Source organism: Macrobrachium nipponense, chromosome 4, assembly GCF_015104395.2.
Source record: "Macrobrachium nipponense isolate FS-2020 chromosome 4, ASM1510439v2, whole genome shotgun sequence".
NCBI classification, from domain to species: domain Eukaryota; kingdom Metazoa; phylum Arthropoda; class Malacostraca; order Decapoda; family Palaemonidae; genus Macrobrachium; species Macrobrachium nipponense.
The window spans coordinates 78,017,765-78,045,512 of NC_061100.1; the positions used below are offsets into that span (position 1 = coordinate 78,017,765).

General features: G+C 38.0%; 1 protein-coding gene across 1 annotated transcript in view; it reads right to left on the minus strand.

The window, feature by feature from the left end:
- LOC135210964 (general transcription factor 3C polypeptide 3-like) overlaps positions 1-27,748 on the minus strand; it is a 641,134-nt gene that overhangs the window by 381,664 nt on the left and 231,722 nt on the right. Inside the window, exon 6 of the mRNA XM_064243945.1 lies at positions 2,036-2,213. Coding sequence (XP_064100015.1) covers positions 2,036-2,213 — 178 coding nt within the window. The remainder of the gene's footprint in view (positions 1-2,035; positions 2,214-27,748) is intronic.

A 27,748-nucleotide genomic window follows, 5' to 3' on the forward strand; every position in this document is an offset into this window, starting at 1 on the left:
GTGAATTTATGAAATAAAATTTTTTCTTACGTCCGCGCGGTAACTCTTCCGAAAAAATCATAAATTTTTTCGTCCGATTGTCATAATGTTTGCAACATTTTAAATTAGCCATTACATAAAGTTTTATATATGAAAATGTGTGCAATTCCATGTAGAATACAACAAAAAACAGCCCATGGTTGTAGCTTTTATCAGTTTTGAAATATTTTCATATAAATAACGATAAATAGAAAAAATTCGTCCTTCGGTCAACTTTAACTTGACCGAAATGGTCGAAAAATGCAATTGTAAGCTACAACACTTACAGTATAGTAATATTCAATCAATTACCTTCATTTGACAACAAACCGGAAGTCTCTAGCACAATATTTCGATTTATGGTGAATTTTTGAAAACAGGTTTTTTTTACGTCCGCGCGTTACGAATTCATGCATCATTTTGTGATAATATTTTCTCTGTGTTGCCTTGATCGTTTTAAAATGTGTTATATATTAAAATGATCGCAATTTAGTGTACAATACAACGAAAAAAATTAACTCGTTAGCTCAGAGCGTGATTTGTATACAATTATATATGAAAAAAAATTTTTCCGTGATGTCATATATCCCAATATTTATATATGATAATGATATTTTTTCATTTCTGATAATTGCATACTAAACTTAAGGCAATGACAAAAAAAGGAGCCAAAAATTAACTCTTAATCTTGAAAACTAAGCGTGCTGTGATTTTTTGAAAAAACATTTTTTCCGCTTCGGCGCTCACTCGCGAACGCCGCCGGCATACGGGAGACGATTTTTAAAATACCGCTTCGGCGTTTAAGGGTTAATAAGCACGTAAGTGTAATAACGTAAACATTAACTAGTGTAAACATCTGTCGAACAAACCAATGCTTACTTATTATAGTCCAACACTCATTAAAGAGTAGTTAAGCAATTAACTGCAATTCACTATAAATGCAAACTAATGATGTACTACTTCAGTGAAAAGCAACAAAACAAAGAAAAAACTCTTCCTGAAGCTTTCCGTTAAAGTTATTCCATTTTCAGTTTGTATACTGAAGTCTGGTAAATAACCATCAAAAAATGAATAACTGCTGCCGAAACCAGATGCTTACACCAGGAGTTGCAGACACGGAATGAGTTATTCTGCTGTGTCATTCCTAACTTTCTCACTAGGGGGCGAGACTGGTGTCACCTACATATTTTCAGTATTGCTACTGCAAAATCTGAATCTATACTGCTGCAAAATAACAGAAACTATAGCTATGTAATTACTGGGTAAATTGCATAACTAAAACAATACATTTATTGATATGATTTTATCCTAAAAATGTATTTAGCTACAAAAATAACATGAAAATACAGTCATTAGTTAATATTCCTTGACAAACAAATCCAAGAATGATCAAATTTTCCTCAAATAATTTGGAGATATGTTCCAGACAAAAATCTGTGAATAGGTGAGGCAGCGAATCCTGCCTGAACCACGAATAAGTGCGGGGTTGACTGTACTATACATAAACAGCAACACGACAAGGAAAGCGAACAGGAGTCAGGTAGAGAAGCGCAGAAACTTCTTCACAAGTGCAGACCGATGAGTGGGCGGGGCTTCCCCCCTGTCCATCAGTATCTAAATACCTTGTTTAAAAGTTAACGGCCATTCCAGTTCACATTTGCAAGCAAAATCCTATATAAAGACCAAAGTTTTGTATTTGTGTAGGAACAATTCCATCCTGGAATCTTAGAACCTTTTTCTTTATTACCAATTTGTATTTATTTACTTATTTTGATTTATTGTCAAAATAGTACGTAGTGTTGTAGTGTCCACCAAATTCTGTCACCAGGAAACTATTTAAGAGTTAAAAAATCACCTTTATTTATCAAAAGCCAATAGCTCTGATTTATCAGCAGCAATGCATGCAACAAAACGCAGTAGTATAGGTAGTTTGCAGTAGTATTATGCACCACTTTCACTAACTTTTTCTGTGGTGCATTTTCTGGACAAAAGCTTCCAAATGAACAACATACTTTACCTGATATGGCTCAGGTGAATGAGAAAACTGTCTGATTACTTCCATACACATCTTGATTGCTTCATCATAATCACACCTTGCATAACGCAAATTTGCTTCCCCCATGAGGCCCTGAAGAGCTGCTGGTAACCGACGTCGTCGACGCTTTTCACCACCACCTTTTCGTTTCAGCTGGTACCTACACAACAGAGAATTTTAGGAGGACAAATTTTATTTCTTTGTTCATAATAAGTAGTAAATGCTGCATAAAGTCACTTTAAGAAGAAAAAAGTTATCATCAAGTTCCTCTATGTTCACTCCCAGAATTTGGCTTTGAATTATGCATTCTTATTATCAAGTTAATATGTATCTCAAACTAATTATGTACAACAACCACCCTTTTCCTAGTCTCATTTTCATAGTGTTGCTTCTCCAAGCTCCTCTTCAGCTCCTGCTGTCACTATTCCCTCTTCTATGGTTGCTGATTTCCAAGATAAACATGAGTTTTCTTCTCTGTACTTTATAGGCAATCATGTTCATAAGCATGCACAATTTTCCTGAGGAAGCTTACTTGGGTTATTTCTGGTCTGCCCAGTCTGGTAAGTAAGAATGCAATTCTCTCCCTCATCATAAGAGGGGGAGGGGGGTTATTCAATCATTACCCTATAAGAAGCAGTTTACCCAAGATCCAGCACTGTGGCTCAACCTCAGCTGCTACCCCTCTAGTTCCCTTGCCCAGCCTTCCTTCTGCTGGAATCTTTGCTGCTTTTTCTCATAAGTCTTTTGTTATGTGCCAAATAATACCTGAGCTTCGTTCACACCCGTTTCCTCTTCCAACCACATTCCTACTAGGTCAGTGGAGAGTTCTCATTCAACTACTACTTAACCTGTTCCAGAAACCAGCCCCACCTTTGCCACTGCTTTAGCCTCCATTGACAACTGAATTCTAGCTGTAACTGCTCCCATCCATGATTCATTTGCTCATCAGAGAATATGGGATCATTCTGGGCACCTCTTCAAAGAAAAAAAACTGATCAAACAACTCCCCCATAATAGGAATCTCTCCAAGATCACCTTCTACAGTTCTGGGTGTTCTGCTACAGGTTAATAACAATTTCTAAGAGCCAGTAACAACCTGAGGGCACAAGATGGGCATTCATCTGTCTGTGCAGATACCTTAAGGGGGCCAGCCGGCTAATGCCCTTTTTTAAGGACAGGACTTTGACTTTCATACCACTTAATAAGGTGACTTGGGACATCTCCAAACTGCATATGATTTTCGCTTCTGGCCTTTGTTTGGTGACACCAGGGTGATTTATCATGAAAATAACCATTTTTCAAATTCTATCTCCTTCCTTAATACTTGATTTTAAGACCTGGGATTACTACCATAAATAGGCCTGATGTAGACCTCCAATCAAATGAAGAATTTTTTTTTTTAAAGTCATTATTTATCTATATATGATTTTTTTTATTATGGCAAAAAAAATAAACCCTATAAATCAGGAAAAAAAATAGAAAAAAAATAAACAAATATTGGAAAAAAAGGGCTTCATTTGATTGTTTTATAATGTCTTCCTAAGTTATATACCAAATTTCAATGCTATAGCTTTAAAACTAAGGGAGAAGATAGAATTTGAAGGCCAATAAGTATAGTTTTGAGATATGGGTGTTCAAAGTTTTTCTTTGTATTTTTACAAATATAATGTTAATAAATCATGATTATTATGAATTTCATATTGGTTTTTGAGTATTAACCCTTAAACGCCTATTGGACGTATTTTACGTTGACGAAAATTGTCTGTCGGGTGCTTAATTGACGTATGATACGTTGACACTAAAAAGTTTTTTAAAATATTTGTGGAAAATAGTTATAGGCCTACTTGGCAAAAAATTTTGAATCACACGCCTTGAGGGATGCTGGGAGTTTACGGATCAAGCTGTTGTTTTGCTTACAAGCGTTACCTAGGCGCACATGCGCGAATTTCTTTCTTCTCACACTAAAAAGCACCAGCGACACATCTCAGAAATTATTTTGTCACATTATCGTAATTTTTGCACCGTTTTATATTAGCCGTTACATAGTTTTATATATGGAAATGTGCGCAATTTCATGTAAAATATGACAAAAAACTACCTTGGTTGTAGTTTTTATCAGTTTTGAAACATTTTCATATAAATAACGATAAGTGCCAAAATTTCAATCTTCGGTCAAATTTGCCTCGATCGAAATGGTTGAAAAACGCAATTGTAACCTAAAACTCTTACATTCTAGTAATATTCAATCATTTACCTTCATTTTGTAACAAATTGGAAGTCTCTATCCCAATATTTCGATTTATGGTGAATTAAAAAAAAAAAACTTTTTCCTTACATACGCGCAGTAACTGCCGAAAAAATCAGAAATTCTTTCATCAAATTGTCGTAATGTTTGCACCATTTTATATCAGCCGTTACATAAAGTTTTATATATGAAGATGTGCGCATTTTCATGTAAAATACAGCAAAAAACAACCCATGGTTGTAGCTTTCATCAGTTTTGAAATATTTTCATATAAATAACGATAAGTGCCAAAATTTCAACCTTCGGTCACATTTGACTCAACCGAAATGGTCGAAAAACGCAAGCGTAAGCTAAAACTCTTACATTCTAGTAATATTCAATCATTTACCTTCATTTTGCAAAAAATTGGAAGTCTCTAGAACAAATTTCGATTTATGATGAACTTTTGAAAAGAACTTTTTCCTTATGTCTGCGCGGTAACTGCCGAAAAAATCAGAAATTCTTTCGTCCGATTGTCGTAATGTTTGCACCGTTTTATATTAGCCGTTACATAAAGTTTTATATATGAAAATGTGCACATTTTCATATAGAATACAACATTAAACAGCCCATGGTTGTAGCTTTTATCAGTTTTGAAATATTTTCATATAAATAACGATAAGTGCCAAAATTTCAACTTTTGGTCAAATTTGACTCGACCGATATGGTCGAAAAAACGCAATTGTAAGCTAAAACTCTTAAATTCTAGTAATATTCAATCATTTCCCTTCATTTTGCAACAAATTGGAAACCTCTAGCACAATATTTCGATTTATGGTGAATTTTTGAAAAACACTTTTTCCTTACATCTGCGCGGTAACTCTGCCTTAAAAAATCAGAAATTCTTTCGTCAGATTGTCGTAATGTTTGCACCGTTTTATATTAGCCGTTACATAAAGTTTTATATATGAAAATGTGCGCAAGTTCATGGAGAATACAACAAAAAACAATCCATGGTTGTAGCTTTGATCAGTTTTGAAATATTTTCATATAAATAACAATAAGTGCCAAAATTTCAACCTTCAGTCAATTTTGACTTGACTGAAATAGTAGAAAAACGCATTTGTAAGCTAAAACTCTTACATTCTGGTAATATTCAGTCATTTACATTCATTTTGCAACAGATTGGAAGTCTCTAACACAATATTTTCATTTATGGTGAATTTTTGAAAAAACGTTTTCCTTACGTCCACTCGGTAACTGCCGAAAAAATCATAAATTTTTTTGTCCGATTGTCGTAATGTTTGCATCGTTTTATATTAGCCGTTACATAAAGTTTTGCATATGAAAATGTTTGCAAATTCATGTAGAATACAACATAAAACAACCCATGATTGTAGCTTTTATCAGTTTTGAAATATTTTCATATAAATAACGATAAGTGCCAAAATTTCAACCTTCGGTCATCTTTGACTCGACCGAAATGGTCGAAAACCGCAATTATAACCTAAAACTCTTACATTCTGGTAATAATCAATCATATACCTTTATTTTGCAACAAATTAGAAGTCTCTAGCACAATATTTCGATTTATGGTGAATTTTAGAAAAAAAACTTTCCTACATCCGCGCGGTAACTGCCAAAAAAATCGTAAATTTTTTCGTCCGATAGTCGTAATGTTTGCACAGTTTTATATTAGCCGTTAAATAAAGTTTTATATATGAAAATGTGCGCAATTTCGTGTAGAATACAACAATAAAACAACCCATGGTTGTAGCTTTTATAAGTTTTGAAAGATTTTCATATAAATAACGATGTGCCATAATATCAAACTTTGACTAGACCGAAATGGTCGAAAAACGCAAGCGTAAGCTAAAACTCTTACATTCTAGTAATATTCAATAATTTACCTTTATTTTGCAACAAATTAGAAGTCTCTAGCACAATATTTCGATTTATGGTGAATTTATGAAAACAACTTTTTCCTTACGTCCGCGCGGTAACTCTTCCGAAAAAATCAGAACTTTTTTCGTCCGATTGTAATAATGTTTGCACCGTTTTATATTAGCCGTTACATAAAGTTTTATATATGAAAATGTGTGCAATTTCATGTAGAATACAACTAAAAACAACACATGGTTGTAGCTTTTATCAGTTTTGAAATATTTTCATATAAATAACGATATAGAAAAAATTCGACCTTTGGTCAACTTTAACTCGACCAAAATGGTCGAAAACTGCAATTGTAAGATACAACACTTACAGTCTAGTAATAGCCAATCAACTACCTTCATTTTGCAACAAACGGGAAGTCTCTAGCACAATATTTCGATTTATGGTGAATTTTTGAAAACTTTTTTTTTTTTTTTATGTCGGTGAGTTACGAATTTATGCATCATATTGTGATAATATTTTCTCTGTGTTGCATTTGTTATATACCAAAATCATTGCAATTTAGTGTACAATACAACGAAAAAATAATTAACCCATTAGCTTTAACCGTTTTGCTCACAGCGCAATTTGTATACAATTATATTTGAAATATTTTTTTCGCGCTGTCATATGTTCCAATATTTATATATGATACTGATATTTTTTTCATTTCTGATGGTTGCATACTAAACTTAAGGCAATGACAAAAAAAAGGAGCAGAAAATGAACTCTTAATCTTGAAAACTAAGCGTGCTGTGATTTTTTGAAAAAACTTTTTTTCGCTTCGGCACTCACTCCCAAACGCTGCCGGCAATACCGGCTCGGTATTTAAGGGTTAATAAACCAAAACTATGTTATTTATCACAAATGTACATTCCTTTGCTCAAAGACTGTAGCCTGGGGCATGAACGACATATGTGTCAGACTCCTTACTACGCTCTTCGCTAACTATGCTAATATTGCGGATATTATGATATTCTGAACTCATATTACAGCAAATTTTCATCTTCTGTACATTAGTGAGATGTTTTGCTTGTCTTTTTCTCTTCGGCATGATGAAATTCTTGCCGAAACAAAGATAAGCACGTAAAAGCAAGCGAATGTCAGAGGTGAAACTCGAACGTGTACATTTTATCATGTTTGTGCTTGCACTGAAGCAAGATATCTAGAGTAAGAGGTAACGTCATCCACATTGAGCGCTGTGGTAACATAAACCAAAATATGATTTTTACCTGTTTGTTTTTAAGTCTCACTATAACAAAAATAGCTTCGCAAGCTTAAAGGAAAGTTTAGATTTTTTGTTGCCCTCCTGATAATGATACTGATAATGATAAAAAACAAAAAACAATAAAAAGCAAGCCGTAATTGAAAACTTCTCTGTTCTGATTGGGTAGCTATGAGTGACGTCACTAAGCTCCTCCCCATTAATACCATGCTCGCCATCTTTCAATAGTCAAAGCGGGAAGGCGGTTGACATTTTAACATAGCTAAGTTATGGTGTCTTGTGCCATAGAAATCAGAAAAATGTAGGACATTTGTACATTTTCATTGTTTTTCAAGAAATATTTCCGCAGGTGACATCATGTCTTTAGTATGACGTCTTCATCTGTTTAGCAGGCGAATTTCCATCAGTCTGGCTTGGGGTAATTACATTATGATCTATGTCAATTACAGTTACAATTATAATTACCAGTCCTATTATCAAATTACAATTACAACTAAAACAAATATTAAATAAAAATAAAGAATTACAATAACATTTAGAGTAGTGCCTCAGCATACGAAATTAATCCGTTCCGAAACGGCCTTTGTAACCTTTTTTTTTCGTATCTTGAACCACATTTTGCATGTATATTGCCTAATTCCTTCCAAGCCCTACAAAAACACAACAGTAAATTTTATAATAAAGCTAAATTGACCAATAAACAATGAAATACAACAATTTGGACCATTCAGTACCTAACATAAACTACATATACTACTATATGTACCTGTAAATAAAGTGTATTAGTGTACATGGTACAAGAAATACTGTACGTACACACATATGTAGTAAAATGTGGAACCTTACCTTTTGAGTGAGGCGATCTCTGAAAGTGGCAACAGAGGAGGAGGACAAATACCAGAAAACAAGAACACTTAAATTTACGAAACACATTAAAAAATGACAGAAAACATTAACACTAAACTTTACAAAACACATTAACAAATGGCAGAAAACATTAACACTTAACTTTACAAAAAACTTATAATTGATTTTTTTTTTTTTTTTTTTTTTGCCTTTTATTGATTTTTACATTTTTTTTTACTTTTTTATACTTTATGTTTTTAACAGAATTTAAATTTCTTCACCACTTTCAACTTGTTTTTTTGTATCACTTGGATCTTCCTGTTTGCTTACTCCTACTAAAGGCCTCTTTAAAAAATAACTATCCAAAGAAGATTGCCTCTGCCTGCTTTTCATAATCTTCCTGAAACGACTCGGGCAAACGTCATCGAACTGCACAAGCATACGACCTGTGTAAGCCTTTTCATGGTGTCTCTTTACTACAAATGATTGCACTTTATGAAAAGCAGCTAGAGCATCCTTAATGTCTGCCGTTGTGATAGGGTCGTCCTCCTCCTCGCGGCTGCTAGAGAACTCTTCTTGAATGACGTAATGTTGCAAGGCCTCCAACTCCTTCAGGTCATCCGTCGTAAGCTAATGAGTTAATTATTTTTTCGTTGTACTGTACACTAAATTGCTATGGTTTTGGTATATAACAAATTGTAAAACGATCAAAGCAACACAGAGAAAATATTATCACAATATGATGCATGAATTCGTGACACGCCAACATAAAAAAAGGTTGTTTTCAAAAATTCATCATAAATCAAAATATTGTGCTAGAGACTTCCCGTTTGTTGCAAAATGAAGGTAATTGATTGAAAATTACTAGACTGTAAGTGTTGTAGCTTATAATTGTAGTTTTCAACCATTTCGGTAAAGTTAAAGTTGACTGAAGGTCGAATTTTTTCTATTTATCGTGATTTATATGAAAATATTTCAAAACTGATAAAAGCTACAACCATGAGTTATTTTTGGTTGTATTCTACATGAAATTGCGCACATTTTCATATATAAAACTTTATGTAACAGCTAATATAAAACGGTGCAAACCTTACGACAATCAGACAAAAAAATTTATGATTTTTTCGGCAGTTACCGCGCGGACGCAAGGAAAACGTTTTTTTTTTTAAATACACCATAAATCAAAATATTGTGCTAGAGACTTGCAATTTGTTGAAAAATGAAGGTAAATGATTGAATATTACTAGAATGTAAGAGTTTTAGCTTACAATTGCGTTCTTCGACCATTTCAGTCGAGTCAAATTTGACCAAAGGTTGAAATTTTGGCACTTTTGTTATTTATACGAAACATTTCAAAACTGATAAAAGCTACAACCATGGGTTGTGTTTTGTTGGATTATACACAAAATTGCGCACATTTTCATATATAAAACTTTATGTAACGGCTAATAAAAAACGGTGCAAACATTACGACAATCAGACGAAAGAATTTCTGATTTTTTCGGCAGTTACCTCGCGGACGAAAGGAAATAGTTTTTTTTTTTAAATTCACCATAAATCGGATTATTGTGCTAGAGACTTCCAATTTGTTGCAAAATGAAGGTAGATGATTGAATATTACTAGAATGTAAGAGTTTTAGCTTACAATTGCGTTTTTCGACCATTTCGGTTGAGTCAAATGTGACCGAAGGTTGAAATTTTGGCACTTATCGTGATTTTTATGAAAATATTTCAAAACTGAAGAAAGCTACAACCATGAGTTGTTTCTTGTTGTATTCTACATGAAATTGCGCACATTTTCATATATAAAACTTTATGTAACGGCTAACATAAAATGGTGCAAACATTACGACAATCTGACGAAAAAATTTCAGATTTTTTCGGAAGAGTTACCGCGCGGACGTAGGGAAAAAAGCTTTTTCAAAAATTCACCATAAATCGAAATATTGTGCTAGAGACTTCCAATCTGTTGCAAAATGAAGGTAAATGATTGAATATTACAAGAATGTAAGAGTTTTAGGTTACAATTGCGTTTTTTACCATTTCGGTCGAGTCAAATTTGACCGAATATTGAAATTTTGGCACTTAATCGTTATTTATATGAAAATATTTCAAAACTGATAAAAGCTACAACCATGGGTTGTTTTTTGTTGTATTCTACATAAAATTGCCCATATTTTCATTATTCTACATAAAATTGCCCATAGTTTCATATGTAAAACTTTATGTAACGGCTAATATAAAACGGGGGCAAACATTACGACAATCAGACGCAAGAATTTCTGATTTTTTCGGCAGTTACTGCGCGGATGTAAGGAAAAAGTTTTTTAATTCACCATAAATCGAAATATTGTGCTAGAGACTTCCAATTTGATGCAAAATGAAGGTAAATGATTGAATATTACTAGAGTATAAGAGTTTTAGCTTACAATTGCGTTTTTCGATTATTTCGGTCGAGTCAAAGTTGACCGAAGGTTGAAATTTTGGCACTTAATTTTTATTTATATGAAAATATTTCAAAACTGATAAAAGCTACAGGTTGTTTTTTGTTGTATTCTACATGAAATTGCACACATTTTCATATATAAAACTCTGTGCACATTTTCATATATAAAACTCTATGTAATGGCTAATATAAAATGGTGCAAAAATTATGTCAAAGTGACCAAATAATATCTGAGATGTGTCGCTGATGCTTTTTAGTGCGAGAAGTAAGAAATTCGTGCATGCGCGCCTGGGTAACGCTTGTATACAAAACAACAGCTTGATCCGTGAACTCCCAGCATCCCTCAAGGTGCGTGATTCAAAGGTTTTCGCCAAGTAGGCCTATAACTATTTTTTGCGAATTTAAAATAAAAACTTTTTTGCGTCGACGTATCATACGTCAATCAAGCACACAACAGACAATTTTCGTCAACGTTTAATATGTCCAATAGGGGTTTAAGGGTTAATAAAGGCTTCAGCCGCTTTCGTGTCCGAGCTGGCAGCCTCCCCATACCACACCACCGAATGGATGCCAGTCTGTTTCCGGAATTTTTCAAACCACCCACGAGAAGCCTTGAAGTCTAGGGTTGGCGTCGATGTCCCTTCTCCTCCGTCGTCTTCGGCCTGGGCAATCAGATCCCCGAAAATAGCACTGGTCTTGTGGCAGATTGCTGTCTCGGTTATTGTATCGCCAGCGATTTCTTTGTCTTTAATCTATACAAGAAGCAGCCTCTCCATCTCATCATGCACGTGGCTCCTCTTATTAGACAAAATAGTCAAGCCCTTGGAAGGTGTAACTGCTTTGATGGCTTCCTTCTGCTTAAGGATGGTCCCTATCGTCGACGGATTTCGGCCTTATTCCTTAGCGATTACAATCAATCGCATGCCAGCCTCATACTTCTTGATTATCTCCATTTTTGTCTCCATAGAAAGCATCCTCTTCTTTCCGTGAACTTCAGCAACTATTTTGGGACCCATGACTATAATTAAGTTACTAATTAAGTTCTCACACAACACGATAAAGTACAAAGCAAAATCAGTAACACAAATTTACGTTAACATACGAATTCGTATATGTGAACAAACGAATTCCGTGTGCGTACGATAACGTTGGTGCGACGAAGTGGCCAAAGGACGCCTTTACGTAGAGCATGATGGGATAGATGCTGACCAATAGGAGAGCTGGATCTTACGGCGGTGACTAGCATCAGGAACCAATGGGAGAGTGGGAGGATGGTGGCAAGTCTACTGAGTTGGTGGCGCGTGAGTTTTAAAATTGTTCTTGGCGGACCAGGCGAATTCCGGTTTACAGTACATACACCCTTTCGCAACCTGAACTATTTTCGCACACAGATGCAAACAAATCTTTGTCTTTGCTTTTGTAACCTGGATTTTTCGTACATAGGGACTTCCATATGTAGAGGTTCCACTGTACTTTCATAGTTACAGGGTAATTAGTAATCGTAACTCAATAAGCCAAAAACATTGATACGTACAAAAAAATGCTATATTTCTTTCGTCATCATAAATTTTGAGGATTATTGTCAAACAAATTGTGAGCAATGGCATCTGTAGAGATTCCATGAGTCGCAGGAGGGAAAGTTCTCAACTTACCACTCTTCAGTGCAAGGTGGTTATAAGTAAGGTGGTTGCATCTGGAGCAAAGGAAATTGACTAGTCTGCATCTCTTGCCTGCCTAAGCCATGCCCCCTTTACACCAGGGCTGTGTGCTGATGGCAGACCTGAGTATCTGTAATTGTAATTTAATTGAAGTATAACTGATTACACATTTTAAGATACAGTGGAACCTCGACATACGAAAGTCCCAACTTACGAAAAATTCAAGTTACGAAACCAAGGACGAAGATTTGTTTCCCTCTGCATACAAAAATAATTCAGGTTACGAAAGGGTGTTACTGTAAAGTCCCGAGATTCGCCCAGACCACCAAGAACAATTTTAAAACTTGCGCGCCTCTAACTCTGTAGACTCACTACCATCCTCCCACTCTCCCATTGGTTCCTGATGCTAGTCACCGCCGTAAGATCCTGCTCTCCTATTGGTCAGCATCTGTCCCATCATGCACCTACGTAAAGGCATCCCTCGACCATTTCGTCGCATCAGCGTTATCGTACACACGTGGAATTCGTTCGATCACATAGATTTCGTTTGTTAACGTAAATTCGTGTTAATTATTTCGCTTTCTTTGATTGTAAGTAACTTTATCACATTGTGTGTGAACTTAATTACTTACGCTATTAGCTAAGGGTCCCAAGAATGTTGCTGAAGTTCATGGAAAGAAGAGGATGCTTTCTATGGAGACAAAGATGGAGATAATTAAAAAGTATGAAGCTGGCATGCGGTTAAGTGTGATCGCTAAGGAATACAGCCGAAATCCGTCGATGATAGGCACCATCCTTAAGAAGAAGGAAGCCATCAAAGCAATTACACCTTCCAAGGGCTTGACTATTTTGTCCAACAAGAGGAGCCACGTGCATGATGAGATGGAGAGGCTACTTCTTGTATGGATTAAGGACAAAGAAATCGCTGGCAATATGATAACCGAGACGGCAATCTGCCACAAGGCCAGCACCATTTTCGGTGATCTGAGTGCCCAGGCCGAAGATGATGCAGGAGAAAGGACAGCGAAGGCAACCCCAGACTTCAAGACTTCTCTGGGTTGGTTTGATAAATTTCGTAAACAGACTGGCATCCATTCGGTGGTGCGGCATGGGGAGGCTACCAGCTCGGACACGAAAGCGGCCAAAGCCTTTGTTAAGACATTCGACGAGATGACGATCAAGGAAGACTACAGTTCTCAGCAAGTCTTTAACTGTGACGAGACTGCCCTTTTTTGGAAAAAAATGCCTCGTCGGACGTACGGCTTATGCTCGCACTTTGTTCGAACGCCAGTGGGGAATGCAAGGTGAAGCCCCTACTTGTCTATCATTTCAAGACTCCTCGAGCCTTCAAGGCCCACAAAGTGCTAAAGAAGAAGCTTCCAGTGATGTGGAGGGCTAATGCGAAAGCCTGGGTAACAAGATTTTTGTTCACCGAGTGGGTAAATCTGTATTTTGGCCTGACAGTGAAGAAATTCTTGGAAGAGAAGCGCCTTCCTCTGAAATGTCTGCTGTTGTTGGACAATGCCCCTGCTCACCCTCCTGGCCTCGAGGAAGATATCCTAGTGGAGTATTCTTTCATCAAGGTTCTTTATCTTCCGCCTAACACCACCCTTCTCCTCCAGCCCCTGGACCAGCAAGTTACATCGAACTTCAAGAAGCTGTATACAAAACATCTTTCCAAGAGATATTTCGACATCACCGATACCACAAACCTCACCTTGCGTGAATTTTGGAAGGAGCATTTTGTTATCGTAATATGCATCTGACTCATTGATCAAGCTTGGCAGGAGGTTTCGAGGCGAACCTTGAATTCTTCGTGGAGGAAACTCTGGCCTAATGCCGTATCCGCCCGAGACTTAGAGGGATTCGACGTGGGCGAAGCTGATGCAGATTCAGAAACAGTTGACGATCCTGAAACTGTTTTGCAAACAGATCTTGATGAGATCATTGCACTCGGCAAGTCCATGGGGCTGGTCATCGACGAGGACGACATCAATGACCTTCTCGAGGAGCACCAAGAGGAGCTTATGACGGATGACCTGAAGGAGTTGGAGGCCATGCAACATTACGTCGTTCAAGAAGAGTTCTCTAGCAGCGGCGAGGAGGAGGACGACGACCCTATGACAACAGCAGAAATTAAGGATGTTCTAGCTGCTTTTCATAAAGTGCATTCATTTGTAGAAAAGACACCCCGAAAAGGCTTACACAGGTCGTATGCTTGCGCAGTTCAATGACGTTTGCCTGAGTCGTTTCAGGAACATTTTGAAAAGCAGGCAGAGGTAATCTTCCTTGGATAGTTATTTTTTAATGAGGCCTTTAGTAGTAAGCAAACATGAAGGTCCAAGTGATACGAAAAAACGGAAAATTGGAAGTGGTGAAGAAATTGAAATCTGTTAAAAAGCATAAAGTAGAAAGGTTTTAAAAAATTAAAAAATCAGAAAAAGGCAAAAAAAAAAAAAAAAAAATTTAATTTCAAGTTTTTCATAAAGTTAAGTGTTCATGTTTTCTGCCATTTGCCCTCCTCTGTCGCCACTTTCGGACATCGCCTCACTCAAAAGGTAAGGTTCCACATTTTACTTCATATGTACATACATATACGTACAGTATTTCTTGTACCCTGTACACTAATACACTTTATTTACAGGTCAGTCACAGTTACGTTAGGTATTGAATGGTCCCAATTGTTGTATTTCACTCTTTATTGGTCAATTTAGCTTTATTATAAAATTTACTGTTGTGTTTTTGTAGGGCTTGGAACAAATTAGACAATTTACATGTAAAACGTAGCTCTAGATATAAAAAAATCAGTTTACGAAGGCCGCTTTGGAACCGATTAATTTCGTAACCTGAGGCACTACTGTAAGAGGAATTTTAACAAAATATTTCATACACACATTCTCCATTGCCATACGATGATCCTTGAATTTATCATGATTTTGCATTTTTCGCCCTATACTCCCATATATAGGGGTACCGGCCAGCCCCCTTAACAACTGATTGGCGATGGCTCCCAAGGCTCTGGAACTTCACTGTATTTCCAACAGCTTTTCCATTACTGACATGACATCTGTTGTGAAATAAACCTCACAACGGGTTGTTAACTAGTTCACCTGATGCTCTAGGCAGAAGGCCTCTAATGGGCTGGTACCGGGAGGTAGGCTGCTTGGTCAGTGTCATATTTTTGTTTTGTAGCTTAGAAAACTAGCAATATGTTTCTATTTCTTCATTTATCTCATGTTTCCCAAAAGATAGGAAAGTTTTGGTCATACCAAAGGATTCGGTATTAATTGTACAATGAAATAATCTTTTCCAGAAATCAATAAGATAAAACAAAGGATTTACAACGAGTAAAAGTGAAGAGAAAAACATTTCATTCTTTATACCTGTTTTTATCTATCATCGAATTTTCCATAATTCATGCGATCAAGATAAAACATGTGTTTTCATACAATAAAATCACCCTAAATATGCTGGTGTTTTCAGATTTTAGATGCATGTAATTTGTGCAGAGAAAATGAAGAATATGTATTATCATGTTGCATCCGTCCTTGACTCAGCCTGAAAGGATGTCAATCTTTCTTAATTCTTTGTTGTTTATTACTTCACTGAGATTATCATTTCATATCATTCAAATAAGTCTCTAATATCTCTTTCATTTGAAAATATATTCATAAAATAAAGTTAGAAACCATATTCTGAAACAACCTGATTAAAACTTAGGCTGAGTATAAGAATGTGAAGTCTGTCCACAGAGTTCAACTTCTTTGTTGGACTGAATTCCCTGCAGCTTACCAAGATCTGAGCTAATGATTCCAGATGCATCCATCTGATCATTATTATTTTTTCCTTATTAAATATGTCCAGACATACTATATGATACTGGAATGAAAATGTTCGACAGTTAAAATGTAATGATATAACATGGTAAATATTGTCAAAACTCCAACTTCTTATATCGCTAATTGGCAACTCAAATCTCTTGCTGAGACGACAAATGCAACAATGCCTTGCAGATCTCATTCTCTCGGCAATACTGTCAAACTTGAATCATTTATGGATGCAACATATTAAGATATATTCTTTATTTTCTCTTCACATATTACACGCATCCAAAATCTGAAAACACCAGCGTATTCAGGGTGAATTTGTTGCATGAAAACAAGTTTTATTTTATCTTGATCGCATTAATGATGCAAAATCCAATGATAAGTAAAAACAGGTATAACAGATTAAATGCTTCTCTCTTCACTTTTACACATTGTAATTCCTTTGTGTTTTATCTTATTGATTTCAGGAAAATGATATTGTTAAACTACAATAAAGTTTTGTACATACTTACCTGGCAGATATATACTTAGCTATAGTCTCCAACGTCAGAGACTATAGCTAAGTATACATCTGACAGGAAAGTTCATGTACAAAAAAGGGATTTTGACGTAGGAAAAATCTATTTCTGGGGGAAGACCTGTGTCGCCCTATGAAAAATCCCTGTTATTCATTTTTCCCAGTATAAATAGCTCTATCATATACCAGAGAAAAAAGCTAATATAGTTAAGCTGAGGTTACTACCCCCAGCGCGATCACCCAAGGGTGTCGGTATAGTATAAGGGCGATGTGTTACCACAAACCACAGGGCTTCTGCCATTTAGAAGATTCCCTTCAAAATCCCTCTCTTTTGGTGGGAGCCGTCACAACGGAATCTCACTACTCGTCCCGGCTCGCCACTACTACTACTACCGAAGCGCCATCTTGCATTCCTGATTAGATCTATAAACTTGGATTAGTCAGGGTGGGAAAAAATGTTAATAGGGCTAGGGTTCATAGGGCGACACAGGTCTTCCCCCAGAAATAGATTTTTCCTACGTCAAAATCCCTTTTCTGGTGTCGACCGGTGTCGCCCTATGAAAACATACCAGAGAATGCTACAAGTTTTTAGTGTAAAATTATATGTAAAACCAGGTTAATGACATTCAGAGTAAAGAATTATAAATAGTTTTACTATTTAATCTTAACTTACTATCTATAAGAAATGATTTCTTAATATATTCTTAACCGTAATAGTAATACTTATATAATACTTAAAATTGTACATAATATGAAGTTATTGGTCTTAATTATGTGTCATACGGACCAATCAAGGCAATACACTAATACTTAATAGCCATATATACATATTGTGCAATCTTATATACTAATTCGGTAACGGGATCGACAACAAACGTTTCGCCCGGTCCGGCAAACAAGGTATGGTGGAGAGTGTGAGCGAGTCATGCAGGTAGAAGGGTCATGCAGAGGGAGATAGTTAAGGGAATAGTCTATTCAAAGGTTTCTAAGGAGAACCGTTAGTTTGTTCTTCAGGAACCACCACAGTACCAGCTGCCACTGCTAAAAATTTTTGGGGCCTGTAAATTTTTGAGATAGTGGTGCTTAACACTGTTGGGGACTTCCAACCTGTGTACTTTTTTAGGTCTTCAGACTTCATATTTAGAAAATTAGTTGATGTGGCAACTGCCCGGATATCATGGACATGTGGAACTGGATCTGGGTTTGGCTTGTTTAATAAAATAAAGAATCTGTTGCCTAATTCCTCTTAAAGTTATCGTGCCCCCTTTTTCTCTAATAAAAAGAGAACCCGTTGTTATTTGAGATGTTCTGGTCATAAAGGTTTCAAGTGCATGAACCGGACATAATGATTCGTCTTCTAGAAGAGGAATAATTTCCCAAGGAGTCCACCTATTTTGTGGATCTTCATTTTTTGTTAAAAATTGTCTATCTGGTGAAAGTAAAACTTTCCCAGATTGAAGGAATTCCACATGCCCTGGATTTCTAGAAAGTGCTGATAATTCAGATATTCTAGTGCCCGAGGCTAGCGCTACAAAAAACAATGTTTTTCTTAATAGTGCTGAATAAGAACAATTATTGAAACCTATTTGAAAAATCTTTCTTAGGGCAGATTTAATTGTGGTAATAGTACTGGCAGCTAGGCCTTTCTCATGTAATGATCTAAAGAAAGAAATGGTAAGATTAGTATCTATCTCTTGTACATTTATATCACTTAAAAACATAGCTAGTTTCTTAACTGCGGAGTCATACTGTCTAATTGTAGAATCTCTCTTATCCGATTCTACAAATAGAATGTTTAACGGATATATTTTCGCTTCCTTTTGTGCCGCGAACTTCATGAAGTCCATAAAGTTAGGGCATTCAGAATTCTTGAGGAAGCTGACACAGTTTACATTTGTACTGTTTGTGTTAATTTCGGGGATGGAATCTTCTGAGGTTTGAGTTTCATCTCCATGATAAGTGGATACCAATTGCTCTTTGGCTAATTGGGTGCCACTAGTGCCAACTGGCCTCTGAATAATCGTAGCTTGTGAAGCACCTTCAGAGGAGGTTCACTGGTGGAAAGAGATATATTCTTTCCCATTTGTTCCAATCTAAAGACATTGCATCGATCACGAAGGCATTGTTGTCTATATTGAGAGCTACATAGCAGGCTAGTTTGTGGTTGGACTTCGAGGCAAAGAGGTCTAACTGGAGGTCCGGAATCTGATTCATAATCCATTTGAATGAATTGTTGTCCAGTGACCATTCAAATTCCAATGGGGTCATTCTGGACAAAGAGTCTGCTATTACATTCCTTACTCCTGCCAGATGAGTTGCTGACAGATGCCAGTGGTTCGTTTCCGCTAATAGGAATATTGCTATCATTACATGATTTACTTTGTTTGATTTGGATCCTCTTCTGTTTATGCAATGGACGACTGTAGAGCTGTCCGATACGATTTGGATGTGGATCTTCTTGGACGGTTGTAATTTTCTCAATGCCAGGAACACTGCCTGCCATTGCTTCCAATACATTTATGTGGAATTGACTGAATGTTTGTGACCATGTCCCTTGAACTTTCTTGAGTCTTGAGAGGTGAATATCCCCCCCCAGCCGCTCAGGGATGCATCTGTGTGGATGATCAGAGATGGGGGAGGAAATTGTAGCGGAACTGATTGGATAGGTTCCGTTGTTTCGTCCATGGAATAAGTCTCTTTTTCAGAATATCTGGAATTCTTGAAACTTTGTTTGTGAATTTGAGATTTGCTCTTGATCTGCAAACCTGATTGATATCTTTTAATCTGGTTTTTAGTAGAACATCTGTCACTGATGCAAATTGAAGGGAGCCTAGGATTCTCTCCTGTTCCCTTCGAGATGACCGTCGTTTTCCAACAAAGCGTTTTGTAGCTTTTACTATCTCTTTGACCTTTTGGACGGTAGAGATAGCCTGTGTTTCTTCAGGTCCCACTGAATTCCTAACCATTGGACAATGGGATGTGGAGTCAGTCTGGACTTTGCCATATTCACCTGGAAGCCTAGAAACTAGAAATTTCAGTACTTTGGATGTTGACCTTCGACATTCTGCTTCGTTGTTTGTCCAAATTAACCAATCGTCCAGGTAGGCTACTAAAAGTATTCCTTTCTTCCTCAATTCCTGAACTACTGTCTCCCCTAATTTCGTGAATACCCTGTGTGCTATATTGAGTCCGAAGGGCATTACCTTGAATGAGCAGGCTTTCTTGCCTAGCTTGAATCCTAGGTATGGAGAGAAGTTTCTGATTATTGGAACATGATAGTAAGCGTCTGTAAGATCTATAGAGGTGGTGACGGCCCCACGGGGAAGTAAGGTCCGTACCTGTGAGATTGTCAGCATATGGAACTTGTCGCAGTGAATGTAGGAATTCAGCCGAGACAAGTCCAGGATTACCCGTCTTTTGTTCGAGTCCTTCTTTGGGACACTGAACAATCGTGCTTGGAGTCTTATGCTCTTCACCCTCTTATGGCACGTTTCTGAAGAAGATTCTTTGTATATTCTAAGAGGTCCTCTGTTGGTTTATTGAAAGAAGTTGACTGGAGGGGGAGGGCCCTTCTCCCACTTCCAGCCTAGACCTTTTGATATTAAACTGTGGGTCCATGGACTGAAGGTCCATCGACCTTTGAACAAGTACAGTCTCCCCCCTACCTGGGAGATTTTACTGGTTGGAATCTGGTCTAGTTACTCTACCTCCTCGGAATCCTCTACCCTTGACTCCGCCTCGCAGTCTGGAGCCTCTTCTGGCTCGACTACTCCCAGCATGTCTGCTATATGTACGAAAAGCACCTCTTGCAGGATTATATGCTGGGGAAGCCACAACTTGCGATGAAGTCGAAGGTTGAGGTTCCAAGGATGGCTGAACCAATACATATTGTTGTGGTGGTGTTACCTTTGGGGTGGACGGCACTGCCTGCATATATCCATGAGGACGGGCCGTCTGGTAAGGGTTATACCTCCTCGCCTTCTTTATAGGTGCTTGTTGATGAGGAGACACATCAAAATGGCGTTTCGTAGGAAGACCCCACCTAACTCTCAGACTTTGGTTAACCCTAGCTGCTTCGTGCAATATGGAATTTATCTCCTCTTTGGGGAAGAGGTTTTCTCCCCAAATGGATGATTTAATGAGCTTATTGGGTTCATGTTTGACTGTAGCTTCAGCCAAAACATGTTTCCTACAAGCCCTTCTTGCACTTGCGAACTCAGTCAGGTCTGATTGAAGAGTCTGTAAAAGACTTTTCGTTAAGACCTGAAGGACTGGTTCGTCTTTGTATGTTGTGGCTAGCAACTCCGCCGAGGTGACGGAGTTGATAGTCCTGGCTAACTTTGTCCTTGCCTCAAATTCACCCTTGATCAAATGTCCGGGGAGTTTGGGCAGTCGTTCGGAGAACAAGTCCGAAGCACAATCCGGTTCTAGTTTACCAGCTGTGAACGTAGCCGGAGCATTTACCCAAATGTCTGCTTCTGAGGGCAAGAACAAAGATGGCTCTGTTTCCTTCAGGGCTGGGACTGGTTTGTCATTATAGATTGCTTGCAATGACAACTCCGCCACCTTGGTTGTACATGGTGACGGAAGACCATCTAGGGTAACAAACATTGCATACATTCCCTTGTGTGGTGTCAATTTGGTATTGACACAATTCAGTTCTGTTAGGAAACGGACCCCAGACAGCTTGGGCCTGTTCCCTGGGAAAGATTACTGTTTCCTTTGGTATTTTGTCTATTCTGACTAGCGCATGTTGTGCTAGTCTGACAAAACCCGGGAACGGAAACTTCATACCGGCTGGGAATAGCTCGTAATTCTCTATTGGTCTTGTTCCACACCCTTCTATAGTCAATCTTCCTTCTACGAAGGGAGCATTTAAGGCTAACCTCCAAGGGTTTTCCTTATCGAAGGGGGGAAGCTTTGAAGTATCAGGAACCATCATTGATAGAGCTGGTGTTCCGGATCTAAAGAGGCCTGAGAGCATCTCCTCAATGGGCTTGATTCTCTCAGTCAATGATGAGAGAGCCTGGTTTGAGATGTTCGGTGTTGATCTGAGGTGTGCATCTATCCTCTGATCTACTACTCCACTAATCCTAGCTAGCAGCTGGTTAGTGAAGGATTCAGGGTCGAAGAACTGTTCCGCCGCCCTTGGGACTGACCCTGTACCTTCGGTAGGGGAAGGATTTGTGGCAGCAGGCTGAATGACAGATGATGTCGACGGCTGTGACACCGAAGACGACTCATTCGCCGCTGGCGGAACAGAGTTGCTTTTCTTTTTTAAAGTCTTCTTGACTTTAGGAATAACCGACGGCATTCCTTGTTCTTTAATGGGTTTCGAAAAACCCTTAAAGGATGGAGTTGAAGAAAAGGAAGGAGAAGGAGAAGGATGGGAACTCGCCCCACTTACCTCCCCATCTACCTGGTCCTCCGTGACCATCGGCTCGACGTTGAGGTCGATCGCCGCCACTTCCTCCGTAAAGTCCTGCTTCTCCCCTAAAGTGGCCATCGTCTCAATGCGGATAGCTTCAATGAGGGGTCCGGCAACGTCCCTGGGCACCGCAGTTGTGAAAGTGGCGCCTGGAAATATCTTCTTGCAAAGGCCAGCATCCAAAACATGAGGCCGGCCTTTTGTGCGTTTCTGCTGAACCCCGCCACCCACTTGGCGTCAGGTACGCCCTTCGCTCTGTGGACGATCGACTTGCCCGCCTGTAAGGCAATCTTTGTTTTAGTGGCGGACCAGAACAGTATACAAATTACCTTACTATATTCTCAGTATATAAGATAATTCTGTAATATCCTTACCTGTTCATCAGTCAACAACGAAACAAGTTCGTAACAGACGGCACAAGCGTCCGGGTGCCAGGCCACGTAGTCATCCAAGGCTACCGCACAATTGGAGTGCGAACGACATACTACGTAGCCATAGTCGTTGCTTAGTGACGCGTGGCATCCCTCAGCCTGGCAACGGACCACCTGTAATGCGAAATACTCAATGAGTAATCTTCCTTTTGATGGTTTATTGTTAGACCATCGACGAAATATTTCGTGGCCGAAATATTCCGTTTTAGAGATACAGGACAGGTATTTTCTAGAAAAATCATGGATTTTATTTATTGGCGAAGTATTTCGTTGCCGAAACTTTCGGCGTACCAAACTATTCCGTTGTCGACTGAATAGTAATTATTAACAATCAGATCATAAAACTCGTAAGTTTTGTAAGCGGAATATTTCGTTCCCGAAATATTCCGTGTCAACGTATATGCCTTAATTTTTCCAGATGTTCTTAACTAGATTGTCTAGAAATACTTCGTTGCCGAAGTATTCCGGTATCGACTATCTTATAATATTAGCTTAGTCTAATAATGCTTATATTAAATATATGCTTATCTAGGTTGTCGGGGAAATACTTCGTTGCCGAAGTATTCCATTATCGACTTATTACTAAGTAGTTTACTACTAAATAATAATGCTTATATTAAATATATGCTTATCTAGGTTGTCGGGGAAATACTTCGTTGCCGAAGTATTCCATTATCGACTTATTACCAAGTAGTTCACTACTAAATAATAAAGATTATACATATACACTTCATTAAGTTGTCGGCTAATAAGTTTTCAAGTATAATAGTATAGACTGAAAATTCCTTTCAGAGGCATGTTTATGCCGAAACACCGAACTTCGCCGATGTCGGAGAAAAGACGTGGCGTACCACTGTAAATGCCAAAGTTAGGAATTGTTCAGTCTGAATTCCGGCAATGCCGAACTTCGAGTACTATCATATTCTACCCTGCCTCCAATCACAGTGATTAGAAGTAGTCTCTGTTCGCCGAGGCTCCAGAGATCATATAGTAGAGATATTATCGAAATAATATCTTTTATTCAATCCCTGAGATTTAGAGGTTTGCAAGCAATAGTTTATGTTGTTTGGCTCTACCCCTGATCTAAAGTAGATCCACTTTTAGGCTAAATAGCCTAGAACTTTCGCTGACTGGCCGTGGCTCGTCGCGATCGAAAGTGGTCCAACCGGGTCAGGAGGTTATCCAGGTAGGCTAAGCACACAATACTATTACTTTGGGTATTTATGATCTAAATACAATATATCACAAAATGCATAGAAATTATCTCTTAATATCTAGTACTAATCTACGTAACCGACATTATCACTTAAATTCCCATTCGTAAATGGGTAATTTCCCCGATCATATTAGTAAAGTCATTTATAGACCTAACTTATAATAACAAGAAAAATTAGATTTAAGGTTACTAGGCTTAATAATTTAAGCTAACTAGAGATAATGAACCATGTATCCGTTAAGGATCAAATATGGTTACCTCAATAAGACTAGCCTAGAATCGAGAATGTTCTCCAGAATCGAGAATGTTCTCCAGCACCGAGACATTGTTGTATCAATACCTAAGCCTTATTAATATGAAACGTAAGTAGTATCTGTTTTAACAGAAATAACACCTTTTGATCATCTTATAAGCAAAGCTAAGCCTATATATATAATTTTACATATGCCGTGCGTAATTTGTTGTTGCTATGCCGAATCACAAAATGGCTGCCCAGTCATCGGCGTCCCCAATTCATATTTCGAGGCGCCTGGACTGATAGCATAATTAATATAACTTAAATATGTTAAAAAAACCAAATTGGGGTACTCAACTTCGAAGTAGCAGAAGATTGGGCACCATAATGGTTATTTAATTGCGAATACAATCGAAAAAAGGGATAGCAAAAATTTCTGTTTTGAAGCGCACGGCTCTATAACAGGAATGGTTGATGGCGCTTCGGTAGTAGTAGTGGCGAGCCGGGACGAGTAGTGAGATTCCGTTGTGACAGCTCCCACCAAAAGAGAGGGATTTTGAAGGGAATCTTCTAAATGGCAGAAGCCCTGTGGTTTGTGGTAACACATCGCCCCTATACTATACCGACACCCTTGGGTGATCGCGCTGGGAGTAGTAACCTCAGCTTAACTATGTTAGCTTTTTTCTCTGGTATATGATAGAGCTATTTATACTGGGAAAAATGAATAACAGGCATTTTTCATAGGGCGACACAGGTCGACACCAGAAATGATATTGTTAAACTACAATAAAGTTTTGTACATACTTACCTGGCAGATATATACTTAGCTATAGTCTCCGACGTTAGAGACTATAGCTAAGTATATATCTGACAGGAAAGTTCATGTACAAAAAGATGACTTAGTTGTACAATCAATACCGAATTCTATGGTATGACCAAAACTTTCCTATCTTGTACAAAGCCTGAGATGATTAAAGAAAAGTAAACATAGTGCTAGTTTCCTAAGCCACCGATAAAAATAATGATACACTGAGCAAACAGCCTACCTCCCGGTACTAGCCAATCAGAGGCTGCCAAACAAACATCTCGTAGGCACAAGAATCTACCTTAAATTAATTGACTATAGTGCTGGTATCAGTACATAAGGGATACAAAGAACCTGGGGGGGGGAGGGTTGCACCTGTGCACTCGGCGACGGGAACTGAGGTACCACAGTACTGCTAGTGAGGCACCAGGCCTGATATCGGTAGACTGGTTAGACAGGCTACCAGGGACAGTAATGGTGGTCTAGGTAAGTGGGCTGCAGGGATCAGTACTGGTATAACAGGGTTCTGGGAACCCTGGGTAGCAGTTGCACCCATGTGCAAAGCAATGGGAGCATGAGGCAACCTATCTCTTGCTCTGTTTGCTAGCTCTAGAAAAAGAAGGGGGAGGAGGCGACAGCATTCAACAACGAAGGTGAACCTAAAGATGACAATGATGACATCCTTATCCTCTTCTTGAATTCACTGAGCGGGCCTTCGGCAACAGCGTGTAAAGAACATCACTCAGAGATGATGTATTCAGCAGAGCCTGGGAACTCAATCCCAATACTGCATGAACCCCTCATTAGTTGTTCCTACACAACTATCAACCTTCAGCCTTTAAATAGGATTTAGCTTGCTTTAACTACTGATGGTAGGGGGAAGCCCCACCCACTCATTGTCTGCACTGCACTTTGCTTTCGGTTGCTGTCATGTGAAGATGTATTTGTGTTTCTATGCCCACTGCCATTTCCTTTCTTTTGTTTTGATTTTTGTTGATGTATTTTTGTGCGATTGTTGCTTGTGTTATGTAAATGAAAACTACTGGAATTACTTTAGCATTCTTGAAGAGGAAACTGCTGGGTTAGACACTGTTCGGGGAAGGATATAGTACTGTATTCAGTTTCTCTTTTATGAGGATGATCCATATTTATTAACATATGTCACACCATGACATGATTGTAATAGACAATCTAACACAACTTCTTTTTCATGTGTTGTGTAGACCAAGGGCTTTAGAGGGTATTGTGCCCATCTGGACCTCTTGTGAGAGCCAAGTGTCTTTTGAACTTAATGATCACTCTTATGCTTGAGGGGCTTGCCAGTATATCTGCTCCAACTGTGCCCAGGACAACTTACCAGCCACTCCCTTGGAGTAGGAGTCGTCCCACAGCTACCAGACCCTGTGGCTGGTAAGTTGTACTGGACGCAGTTGGAGCAGATATACCTGCAAGCCCCTCAGGCCTAAGAGTGATCATTAGGTTCAAAAGATGACACTCGGCTCTCACAAGAGGGATAGAGGGGCGCACAACCGTCTAAAGCCCTCAGCCTCCACAACACATGAAAAAAGTTGTTACCTTGTTTATTACACTCATGTCACAGTGTGACATACTATAAATAAATATGATATTTTTATTATAAAATAAGATTTTATGTATACTTACCAAGTACTAGTTACATAGCTATATTTTCTAAATCCATTGGCAGCTAGAATTTTTGAAATTCGCAGTAGCACTAGTTTGTTTTGGTCAGGTGATACCCCCCGCCCACTATCGGGGGAGAGAGGAACCAACACTGCACAAAATTCAGTTGTTTATGCCCTATTATCCATGGGAGGGGAGGAGGGAGGGCTTTGACCATGTAACTACTTGGTAAGTATACATAAAATCTTATTTTATAAAAATGTCATTTTTACGTATGCAACTTACTAAGTACTTAATTACATAGCTGAATCCCACACTGCAGGAGGTGGGATCCATGGATATGCACATATTTCTTAAAATAAATGAATATAAAATATGGGCATAGTGCTAGTCTAGCATCCATGAGAATGCTTGTTGGATTGATTGATTGATGTAAAAATGTACCATGGCGTCACAACAACTTAGGTCATCGATGCCGGAAATATACCGTTATGTAATTTTTAAAAAATTGATGACAAATTAGTAAAAAATAATAAAAATGTTCATCTTATGTATGCTTAAGTTACAAGTATGACATCATTTACACTTTACTATAAAGTTATAGCTTTTGTAGGAAGGCTGCTTCCTCCACAAACCTAAAAATACCACTTGTCTGACTAATAATATTCATTCCAAGTACCCTAGAGAGAAGGTATTCACCCTCCTCATTACGGCACTCTGAAAGGAAACGCTCTCTTATGTCCTGAAGACTGGGACACTCAACCAGCGTCGCACAGTCAGAGGAACCAGGCAGTCATCACAGAATGGCTGGGGATGTCCAGCCATTAAATAACCATGTATCAGGTGTGTGTGACCAATTCTTAAGCGGCAAAGGGCTGTATACCATCTCCTTAATATTTTGCTGTTATTAACCCTTTAACGCCGAAGGGGTATAATAAAAATCGTCTCCTGTTTGCCGGTGGGGTCTGGGAGTGAGCGCTGAAGCGGAAAAAATGTTTTTTTCAAAAAATCACAGCACGCTTAGTTTTCAAGATTAAGAGTTCATTTTGTCATTGCCTGAAGTTTAGTATGCAACCATCAGAAATGGAAAAAATATCATCATCATATATAAATAATGGGACATATGATAGCGCAAAAACTAAATTTAATATTTAATTGTATTCAAATTGCGCTGTGAGCAAAACTGTTAAAGCTAACGAGTTAATTTTTTTTGTATTGTACACTAAATTGCGATCATTTTGGTATATAAAACATTGTAAATCGA